Source organism: Silene latifolia, chromosome 9 (genome assembly GCF_048544455.1).
Source record: "Silene latifolia isolate original U9 population chromosome 9, ASM4854445v1, whole genome shotgun sequence".
Classification (NCBI taxonomy): Eukaryota; Viridiplantae; Streptophyta; class Magnoliopsida; order Caryophyllales; family Caryophyllaceae; genus Silene; species Silene latifolia.
In genome coordinates, this window is record NC_133534.1 from 127,690,382 (window position 1) to 127,702,012 (window position 11,631).

An 11,631-nucleotide genomic window follows, 5' to 3' on the forward strand; every position below is an offset into this window, starting at 1 on the left:
ATGGCTTTGAGAGAGCTGTTGGGGTGGATGCTCTAGGAGCTAAGGGAGGTCTTTGGGTGGGATGGAGATCTGCCTTTGATATTCAGTGTGTTCCAAAGTGTTCGCATTTTGTACTTTTGAAGATAACTGAATGCCCAACTAAGTTCTGGTATGTTTTTTGTGTTTATGGTGAACCTAATAAATCTAAGCAGCAGGATGTTTGGTTGTATCTCGAACAATGGATAAGCAAGGATGATTCACATTTTATTTTGATTGGTGACTTTAATAAAATTGAATTTAAAGAAGATAAGTTGGGTGGAAGTACTGGTCCTATCTTTGGGGCACAGTTTTTCTCGGAATGGAAGGCAAGGAATCATCTTCTGGATATTGTTTTTAAAAGCCCAAAATTCACATGGTGTAACAATAGGAAGGGAGTGGCACGAACTTATGAACGATTAGACAAATGCTTAGCTTCTGCCAATTGGAGTTATATATATCCTAACACTGGATTACAACATCTCCCTATACAATGTTCAGATCATGTTCCAATCATTTTGGATACAGATTTTTTTACACAAAAGAAACAACGGGATTTCAAATTAGAGGCATGGATTTTCTGCTATGACGAATGCTTGCAGATTCTGAAAAATGTATGGTTTAAAATGGATAAAGGTTCTTCCTCTTTTATACTAATGAGAAAATTGAAGAGATTTCGGCTTGCATTCACGAAGTGGACGTTTGAGAAACGACGTGAATGAACTGCAAAATGGACAGAATTTGATGAGGTCTTAGGCTTGGAATTGGAAAATATCTTTAGTGGGAGTGATGAGGGACCTTATCTCTGAAAACATCAGGAATTTCTTGAATTTAATAGAGCTGCTGCATTTTTTTTGGAAACAAAGAGCAAAGATTAACTGGTTAAAGGATGAAGATGCTTCAACAAGGTTTTTCTTTAACTCTGTTAAACAACGACATCAAAATGGTTTAAAGTCGGAAGATGGTACGTGGAATTATAAGGTTGAGGAGTTCCCTGACATTTTTAATCTATTCTTCATGAATATTTATGCCTACCACTCTCCGGCTGTTCCTTTTGAAGAATTTACTTTGAAGCATCAGCATATGTTTAATAATATTCAATTCAAATTGACTTCTGATCAACAAGACTCTTTATCTAAGGCTTTCACAAGGAATGAGGTTCGTTCAGCTGTTTTTCAGTTGGGACCTCTTAAATCTCCAGGACCGGATGGAATTCCGGCATTATTTATCAAAAGTACTGGTACCATGTTAAAGAGGATGTTACGTGGTCTGTTTTATCCATGCTTAATACGGGGAATATCTTCTTGGACTTTAATTGTACGAATATCACCCTTGTCCCTAAATTAAATAATCTGGAAAGAGTGGATCAATATAGACCCATAAGTCTATGCAATGTTATCATGAAGGTTGTGACCAAATGTATTTCTAATAGACTGAGGAAGATTATGCCTTCTCTTGTTGGGGATTTTCAAAATGGATTTATTCCGGGAAGGAGTATTAGTGACAACATATTGATTTCTCATGAATTATTTCATCACATTGGAAAGAAAGTTAAAGGAGCTGATGGCCTTCTTGCTTTTAAATTTGACATGAGTAAGGCTTATGACCGTCTTGATTGGAATTTCTTAAGACAGACGTTGATTTCTATGCATTTTCCACATAGCTTTATCACTTTGATTATGAACTGTGTTTCCTCAGTCTTTTATCAAGTGATGGTTAATGGCTCTGCTGGAGTACCCTTTCGTCCGAAATCAGGGATTAGACAAGGTGACCCGATATCACCATATTTGTTTGCTCTTTGTACTGAGGTCCTCTCTCAACTTTTATTGCAGGCTGAGGGAAATAAACTCTTGAAAGGAATTAAGATTTGTAATGGAAGTCCACCAATTTCACACCTTCTATTTGCGGATGATTCAATCTTTTTCACTTATGCTAATCCAAGATACTGTATAACTTTGAAAAGAATCATTGACTGCTATTGTGAGGCATCTGGTCAAAGAATTAATGAAGATAAGTCTGCTATTATTTTCAGCCCTAATAGTACACTGCGGAATACAAGGTCTTGTCTAAAGATTTTAAAGGTCCATAAAAACTCAGGTATGGGCAAGTACTTAGGTTTACCGATAGACTTTGGTTCTAGTAAAAGGGAGATTTTTGTTTTCCTTATTGAGAAGGTACGAAAGAGGATTATGAGTTGGAATAATAACTACCTATCACCAGCTGGAAGATTAACACTTATTGCTTCTGTTCTTTCTTCACTATCTATTTTCTTTCTATCGGTATTTAAAATGCCGGTAAGTGTGAACTTAAAGATTGATTATTTTGGTGGAAAGGTTCAAGGAATGGGTTTGGTCTTCATTGGTGTAGTAGTTTATTTCTTAGCGCTCCGAAATCGTGTGGTGGTTTAGGAATTCGAAAGATGGGTTGTCTTAATCAAAGCCTTTTAGCCAAAGTTGACTGGAGAATTATTCATTATCCATCTAGTCTTTTAGGACGTACTTTGGGTCCTAAGTTTAGGATTTCTATTAGCAGTGTCCTCTCTACTACGAAAACTATGCAGGGTTCGGTTTCTTGGGGTTGTCGTGGAGTTCTTTGGGGCATAGATTTGCTGCGCCCTCATCTTTCTTGGAGTGTGGATTTTCCAACTTTTCTGGATGTATGGCATGATAAATGGGTGCATGGTCGTACGTTGGCACAGGTGCTTTCTATTTCTGCTGATGACTTACGGGTTACACCACCTTTAAGTATCTGTCAATTGCAGATTGATACAGGGGATTGGGATGTTCAATTAATTGGGCATCTTTGTGGTGATGCTGCGTTGCCTTTCTTTTTGTCCACTATTATTCCATTAAGGGACTCCTCTGATTCCTTTTACTGGAATCCTACAATATCGGGTGTTTACACAGTTAAATCTGGATATGCTTTGGCTCATGAAGATCTTTGGAATCTTAAAGCTACTACAACTGATAAAAATCGTGTGAATTCATCTACTTCCCTATTCTGCAAAAAGCTGTTGTGGAACTTGCCTATTCCTGGGAAATGGCGAATGTTCTTATGGAAATTATTGACGAATACGTTGCCAGTTGGTAAGGAAGCGGAGAAGAGCAACCTTGATTGGGATTTATCTTGTTTATTATGCTCGACTTGTGACCAAGTTGAAACTTTGGAGCATTTTTTCCGTGACTGTCAGTTTGCTTCACATCTTTGGAAGGGGTCGCAACTTGGTATTAGGTGCTTTGTCGGTAATAATATCTCTATCCAAGCTTGGGTTATCAACTGGATATTACTCTTTATGAAGCAAAGTGATCCTATCTTTCTTATTTCTTTCTTCGTTAGTACCCTTTGGCATATTTGGTTATCACGTAATAATCTTAAGTTTAAAAAGTAGAGGTTGGTTTTGCATCTGGTTATGAAGAGTCTTTCTTCTGAAGCCCTTTCTAATTATCATGTGGAAAATCAACGGAAAATTGGGATGCACACGATCTTTAAGTTGGATGATGATATGATCTCTGATGCTGTGCGAATTCAACATTTTTGTCCTTATTTCCTTGTGGGGACGACTTGTTGTTCGGGTGCTATCAGACTCAAGTGTGATGCCTCTTGGAAGTCGGATTTTCGTGCTTCTGCTGGTTGGTTTTTCCAAAATTCGAATGGTGAAACTCTTCATTCTAATCATACTTGTTTCTGGGTATTTTCTGCTTTTCAGGCTGAAGCGTTAGCATTCAAATTTGCGATTACGGAAGCTGTCACTCGAAGGTTTTTGCATCTTGAAGCTAATTCGGACTGCTTAAATTTGGTTCTTCAGGTTGCGGGTGCACAAGTTCCTATGCAAGCTGCTAAATCTATATTAGGAAGTATTTATAGTTTGCTCCCGGCTTTTCATTGTCTTTCTATTAGTCATTGTCCTAGGGCTCTTAATAGGATTGCACACTCTATAGCTAAAAAAGCTATGATGTAGGTGTAATCTTTTTCACTCTGACAAATGTTTAACACTGTAGAGATTTTGGTTAGTATACTAATCAGTCTACCGCTCTTCTGGGATTGAGGTGGTGCCATAAGCATCCCCTATTTACTAAATGAATAAGCGATTTTACGTTTTTTCTCGCCTAAGATATGTGATATTTAGGCTCCGTTTGGCAGTACACTTCAGGTATCTGATTTGCCTCGAGTAGCTTTTTTGTCAAAAAAATTAGGTACCTTATTTTTTTTAGTGTTTGGCAACTATCTTTTTTGACCTAAAAAGGTACCTGAAATGAAATGCTACCTCATGTAGCATTTGAGAAATCAGGTACCTGATTCTTTTTTGTTTACCGATTTTACCCTTGTTTTTAATGTTGTCAACTAAAATCTCATTCAATACCTTCTCCCAAATAACACAAACAACCATTAAATAAAATTCTTCAATACACTTCTCCGAAAAAAATCGATTTTTTGTGTGTATGAGTTTAATAGAGAACTAATTTTGTATTCATAGAATACATTTTTTGATGATATATTGTTTGATTTTTTTTTCTTTTACCTAATCGTGATATATTAGTTATTATTCTCATTCTCTTTGAAATATGTTGGAGACTTGCACAAATACGAAAAAACTACATTATGACTTTATTACTAACAACGCCAATGATAATAGCACAAGAATAATAGCAAAAACATAAACGATAACAATAATAACCAAATGCTCTTTTACGTCATTTGATCAAATATCAGCTACCTTCTCAGCTAGTTCCCAAACACTTTTAATAAAAATCAGCTACCTTATCAGCTCCTAATTTTCAGCTACCTTTTCAGATACATTATCAGGTTTCAGGTACCTTTTCAGGTTTTAGGTACCTTTTCAGGTTTCAGCTACCTTTTCAGCTAATTTTGCCAAACAGAGCCTTAGGCTATATTTGACAAGGCATTTTAGGTACCTGATTTGACCAAGCAACCTGATTTTACTAATATTTCAGGTAGTTGTTTTATCTAGTGTTGTTTGGTAAAGTCATTTCAGATACCTGAAATGACTTTCCAGGTACCTGAAATGAAAAGCTACTCCAGGTAGCTTTTTAAAGTTTCAGGTAGCTGAAATATTCTACTTTACATATTTACCCTTTATTTAAATTAATTTATTATAATTATTAATGTCCTTTTATGTCATTTTACAAAAAATCAGTTACCTTTTCAGTTAGTTTTATCAAACACTTTACAATTAATCAGCTACCTTATCAGTTTCCAATTTTCAGCTAGCTTTTCAGGTACCTTTTTAAGTTCAGTCACCTTCTCAGGTTTCAGGTACCTTTTCAGGTTTCGGGTACTTTTTCAGTCCGTTTTACCAAACAGAGCCTAAACAAGGGCAAATCTGTGATAATAAAGGAAGACTTAGAAGGGAGGAATATTTACTAAATGTTTACTAAATGAATAGATCCATCTTAGCATGAGTATATAGACGTAATGAACTTCCAAAATTATTGTCTTATATCACGTGATCTAAACCAGAAAATAAGACAATAATTTATAGACGTAACGCATTCAAGATTAGTAAATATTAATCAAACTCTTGGCAAATTTACTGATACGATTACTTAAAATCCCCTATCTACTAAAAGAATAGGTAGAACTCTAAATTTTCCCGCCTAAAAATTTAGAATCTAAAATTGGGTTATTATTATAGTCTATTTTATAGGTGTATCTTGAACTATAAATGGATATAATTTTTTAATTGGATATATTCATAAATTGAAATGCTCACAATCTGCAAGATTTGACTCCACGGGTTCTATAATAAAAACTTCATTGATTTTCTATGAAAATATAAGAAATTGCGGATCAAAATTACAAAATAAATAAAATGTTTTAAAATAAAATGATTATGAAAAATGGTCTCATTAAAATAGACCTTTCTAACCCTAATCAACCTCTTGATTACTTTTTCAATATTGAGTTTTTTTTTTCAAATCAAAATATACAGATGACGAACGTATAAAAAATTAATGAATTGTCAAAAATTAATGAATTTTAAAGTTATAAACTAAAAAGTAAAACTTCATATATACCGTTCATAAATTGCACGAGGTCTATACTAATAATACATTAAAATGTGAAACATCTATATATATCGCGCATTGCGCGGAACCTAAACACTAGTTATTCAATATACGGAGTACGATCGATCTTCTAAAGCATGATAAATTTACTAATATCAGAAGCAGATAGCTTTAAAATGAGGATGTGATTATGACAGAGGTTCAGGGAGTAGGAAATGGTGAAGTGCAGGGGGATGCAGGTGCTGGCCAAGCTCAGGATGTGGAGATGAACTCAAATCATCAACTGACAAATGGTGGGGTCTGCCTGGAGCTGGGGGGTGGCTGGATGAAGAGGCTACTAACAATGAAGTTTTCCATATTGCAGGGGAGGAACTAGAGGTTCAGGAGGACTTAAACTTACTACAACAAGGGGTCATTGTTCAAATTCAAGCTGAGGACCCCTATGTCATTTATTCGAATCAGGACAATCTAAGTGGTATGGTGGATAGGGATCAGCGGGTTCAAGATGCTATTATAAAAAGGATTGAAGGGGATATGGATTGGGCACGGGTGGAGGATGAACAAAGGGGCTATAATCAGACTTTTGAACCACCCGAGAGGGGTCTACCTCCCTGGTATCACTATCTGGATGGTCCAATCATCAGGCAAGTGGGACAAAGCTCCAGACAAGTAAATGGAAATGTGGAAGAGGAGGAGAACACGTGTGTGATGGCTGGTACTGCTGTAGTGGCAGAGGATGGGGAGAACAATGACACAGATGAGATGGCAAATACTGATGCTGCTGCTTCATCAGACTCTGATTCTGATTGGCCTGTCCATCAGTGGCTCAATGATCAAGAGGCCAATACCACTGAAGATTCTTCTAGTGACAGGAAGGAAGATGAGGTTATTATCATTTCCTATGACAACACAGTAGAGGTTAATACTGAACTACAACTGGCTACGGGTGGAGGTTCTAAGGCTGGACAACAAGATTCCAATGGTGATGCTCTGATGGCATGCCAGCCAACATCACTTGTCTCAGTTGCCATTACCAGGAAAGGAAAAAAGCTCGATGAGGGATCTTCTAATCTGATCCCACTTGAAAAAATGCTACAAGATGCTTATGAAAAGGAGGTTGATCAGGTTAAGGGAAAGAACCATGCTAGCACTCAAGGATTCAAGTTCTTTGACATTCCTGAAATTGGGGCAAAATCCAAGCTAATTGCTGCTTTACCAGTGGGAAGTACTTCTGATGGTTGACTGGGTTTGGCTGATGTATACCACATCTCTGATTTGCATGAGAATCACAAGGAAGAAATAAGAGCTGCAAGGAAGAGAAAATGTTGTATTGAGGCTGGAGATTATACCATTCCTGAGGAGGCTAGGATGTCTTTGGAACATGCCAAGAGTTATCTGCAAAGTTTGGCGAAAAGAGGGTGTTGGGAGCAAGGGATTAGGGGGGGGGGGGGGGAGATGCAACAACAAACTTGGGGTTTCAGAGTTAATGTTGAAGACGTTATTATGGTGGACTCGAGTGATTCATCGATCCCTTTTGTGAACGGGATGGCAGCTGATTTGGATGGCTTTGCGGAGGTTGGGCCTTCACAACCTCCCCTCTCACCATGATGGGTCTCATATGGAATTGTAGGGGCCTCAATAACACGCTCTCCCCTACAATTCCGAAAATAAGAGCGTTATTAGGTAGTAAGTTCTATGATTTCTTGTTTTTAATTGAAACAAAATGTAGTACAAGCCAAATTTTCCCTATGTTTAGAACGTTGGGTTTTGTTAAAAACTTTGGTGTGGATGCTGTGGAGGCCTCGGGTGGTCTGTGGGTTGGGTGGAGAAATGAGTCTAAGATGAAGTTAGTTAAGGCTTGTAATAATTTTGTCATCCTTTTAGTCGAGAAATATAATGGAAGGTTATGGTATCTTGTGCTTTCTTATGGTGCTCCGTGTTTAAGTATGCGGGCGTCCGTCCTAATGGAAATGGAGAAATGGTTTGATACTTGTAATTTTCCCTTTCTTATAGTGGGAGATTTTAATCAAGTCGACTTCAGCTGTGATAAATTAAGCTCTAGTCAACGACCAATTGATGGCGCGGAGGAATTCAATCTATGGAAAATAAGGAATGAACTAGTAGATATTCCTTATAAGGGACCGCGGTTTACATGGTGTAACAATCTAAAGGGGGATAAGAGGGTTTATGAGCAACTTGATAAATCAATGGGCTCTAAGGAATGGTTCTCTCTTTTTCCGGATACGGGTATTAAGCACTATCCTATTTAAATCTCTGATCACGCTCCAATTAAAGTTGATTTGAACCTCATTAGAAGTGAAGGAAAAAAACCATTTAAAATTGATGCATGGGCATTGAATTTTGAGGAATGTTTGGAAAAGGTTCGTAATGTGTGGAATACAACAGATAAAGGATCTTCGGCATATCGCATCACTAGGAAGCTGGCACTAGTTCGAAGTTGTGTTAAAAAATGGACTCTTGATAAGAAGGCCGAATGCTAGGTAAAATGGGAAGATTTTGACAGAAAATTAGAACACGGGATGAATTTAGCTTGTATGGGGGGAGGGGATGAGGAGTATACCAGAGTAAATGATGAACTACGGGATTTTGCAAAAGCTGCAGTGGTTTTCTGGAAGCAACGGGCCAAGATAAAGTGGATGGTGGAGGGAGATACTTGTACTAAGTTTTTCTTCAATTGGGTTAAAGGTAGGGCAGGGAGAAATCATATTCATGGGATAAAAGGGGAGGATGGTCAATGGAGGTATGATGATGAGTTCGTAAGTGGCGAATTTCAAAGAACTTTTATGGAGCTTTATAGGTCATCAAGGAATGATATAGTATTGAGGGATAGCTCTGCCTTAGAACGTGTTCTCAGACAAGTAAAACATCTAGTGGCTCAGGACGAGGCGGACCGGTTAATCAGACCTTTTACGGCAAAAGAGGTACGTGGTACTGTCTTTCAAATGAGGGTTTTTAAAGCTCCGGGCCCTGATGGTATACCGACATGTTTCTATCAAAAATGTTGGTCAATGATTAAAGGTGAGTTTACAAACGCGGTGTTGTCTATCTTAAACTCTGGAGGGTTTTACGGGAAGTTAATAGGACTTTTATTACACTAATTCCAAAGACTGACACTCCGGAAGGGGTTTCTGATTATCGGCCCATAAGCCTTTGTAATGTGCTGATGCGCGTTGTGACCAAATGTATTGCAAATCGGATAGCGAAAGTTATGGGCTGTAATACTACGGTTTTATGAGTCTCTGGGTACTCTATCGAGTGGGCCTTACTCTGTCGAGTAAGGGTGTTTTGGTTTTTAAAACAGTGTTCTGTCTGTAGGGTACTCGATCGAGTACGTTAGGTACTCGATCGAGTACGTTAGTTACTCGATCGAGTGGCTCGGTTTACGGGTAATATTTTGTCGGTTTTTGTTAATAATGCGAATAGGTATATATAACTTTCGTCATCATCATTAAACACTTTTATCAAACCTAATCACTTCAAAAGAGATTTCAACCTACGTACTTCGCATCTTTCGCATTATTGACAAATCCCGGAGCTTGAGTGGTCGGAATTCATCATCCTTTACATTCTTGTGATCCTTGCGTCGAGGGTAAGATCTACGTACCGATTTTATAGTGTTTTATTAAGTTTGTTTAAACCCTAATTTGGGGGATTGGGGGTTTTTGTTAGTTTTTATGATTGTTAGTAATTATGTGATCATATGTTAGGAGGAGGATTCGTAGAGGAGGCTTTTTGATAACAACTGTTGAGATCGTCTGACTGTATTGCATTCCAGGTAAGGTTTCCCTACTCAGTATTAGTCACATGATGTGTTGGTTGTGCTTTGTGATTGTTGAGTTTTATCGTACGAGTATTGTGACAGTTGTTGGGTTTGATTGCTGATTAGTAGTTGTGATTGATTTTATCTGTCTGTGTTCTTCGGGGTGCGTCCCTGGCTGAGTGGAGTCACTTGCGAGAGTGGCTTCACGCCCATGATTCGCCTTATGTGGAACCCGCCACAGAAGGGATGTGCACATTAATGGATTTGGGTTTATCGCTCGATGGAGATGAGTGGGGCTTAGGTGGGAACGGCTGCGGTCCCCCACTGGCGGCGAGGAGTAACCTGTTGCGATGGGTACTCTGGCAGGGCTACACACTTTAGTGTATAGTCGGTATTGTGTAGTTGGTGATGGAGTTCGGGGTATATCTGTGACGATTGAGCTGTGTTGTGTGTTGTTTTATTGAGTTATGTAAATTGTGTGATTAGTACTGACCCCGTTTAATTGTTTTAAAAACTGTGGTGATCCATTCGGGGATGGTGAGCAGTTGTTGGGCAGGTATGAGTCGAGATACATGGAATAGCTGGGATGTGTCGCCACTAGATGATAGAGTCTTCCGCTGTAGTTTTGATAGTTTTTTGACATTTGTTTTGAGATCATGTAAACCGTATTTTGGCAGTTGGTTTTGGATTGTATTTACTCACTTAAACGTTATACTATTTAAACGTCGTTTCTTTATTGTCTTTTGATTATCATTGCCTCAGGAAATCGAAATGGTGACAGCTTTATACCTAAGTGGTCCTGGTAAGGCACTTGGAGTATGGGGGTGTCACAAAGTGGTATCAGAGCGACGATCCTGAAACCTGTAACTAATGAATCTAATGAACATAGGGAGTCAATGAAAATGAACCCAGGGTAAAGGTTGTATGAGCTAATGCAAAGACTTGGGAGACGTCCTAAAGTCGCGAACTCGCCCTACAATTTTGAACCGGTCACATAGGGGGTATATGTCAGAGTCGTATGTGTTGTCTTTTGGTCTGTATGAGTACATAACGATATATGTTGAGAATCATTGAATGTTGGGAGTGGAGAATTGAAATTGTGGTTGAAAAGTCGGTGAAGTAGGTTTATATGTTGATTAGAATAAAGAAGCATGATGGTTGTTTATAATGTGGCACTTGACAACATGAAGTAGATGATTTTGTTGATTGTATGAGGAATTGCGTAGATTTGCATGCGTAGTTGTAATTACAATGTTGAGATAATAATGAATGCATAGTACGTTGGGGTATGTGAGATAACATGCGGGTAGTACTTACGAGTCTGCATGACTCGATCGAGTGGGTGAGGTACTCGATCGAGTGGGTCTGACTCGATCGAGTGGGTATTTGACGTTTTTATGATCAGAATCGTGTTTTTGGGTACTCGATCGAGTACATAGGGGCACTCGATTGAGTAGGGGACACTCGATTGAGTGGTTTGTCAGCTCGATCGAGTAGGTTAGAGATCAGAAGGTCTGTTTTGGGTCTGGAGTCGGGGTACTCGATCGAGTACGTGGGGCACTCGATCGAGTAGCCTCAGCTCGATCGAGTGGATTTTGGCACTCGATCGAGTGGGTTCTGAGCAGGCTGTTTTCGTGTTTTGAGTTATAGTATGTATGTTTATATCTACCCTTTTCTTACATATAGTTTCAAGATGCCGCCAAAGAAAACCGCTTTGTATGCGAGAGCTGAGAGCATGAACGTTGACGATATAGTTAAGATGTTGGAGCATCAAGATGCTCTTACGGAGGCCCTTAAGAGAGTGGGGAA

At 38.5% G+C, this 11,631-nt stretch overlaps 2 protein-coding genes across 2 annotated transcripts; both read left to right on the plus strand.

The window, feature by feature from the left end:
* The first annotated feature begins 804 nt into the window (after positions 1-804).
* Positions 805-3,973, plus strand: LOC141601572 (uncharacterized). Its single transcript, XM_074421867.1, has 4 exons — positions 805-1,332; positions 1,422-2,309; positions 2,576-3,346; positions 3,431-3,973. The coding sequence occupies exons 1-4, from the start codon at positions 805-807 to the stop codon at positions 3,971-3,973; spliced, it is 2,730 nt and encodes a 909-aa protein (XP_074277968.1).
* A 3,675-nt stretch (positions 3,974-7,648) lies between these two features.
* Positions 7,649-8,311, plus strand: LOC141601573 (uncharacterized). The gene has a single exon (XM_074421869.1). The coding sequence runs from the start codon at positions 7,649-7,651 to the stop codon at positions 8,309-8,311; it is 663 nt and encodes a 220-aa protein (XP_074277970.1).
* The last annotated feature ends 3,320 nt before the right edge of the window (positions 8,312-11,631 follow it).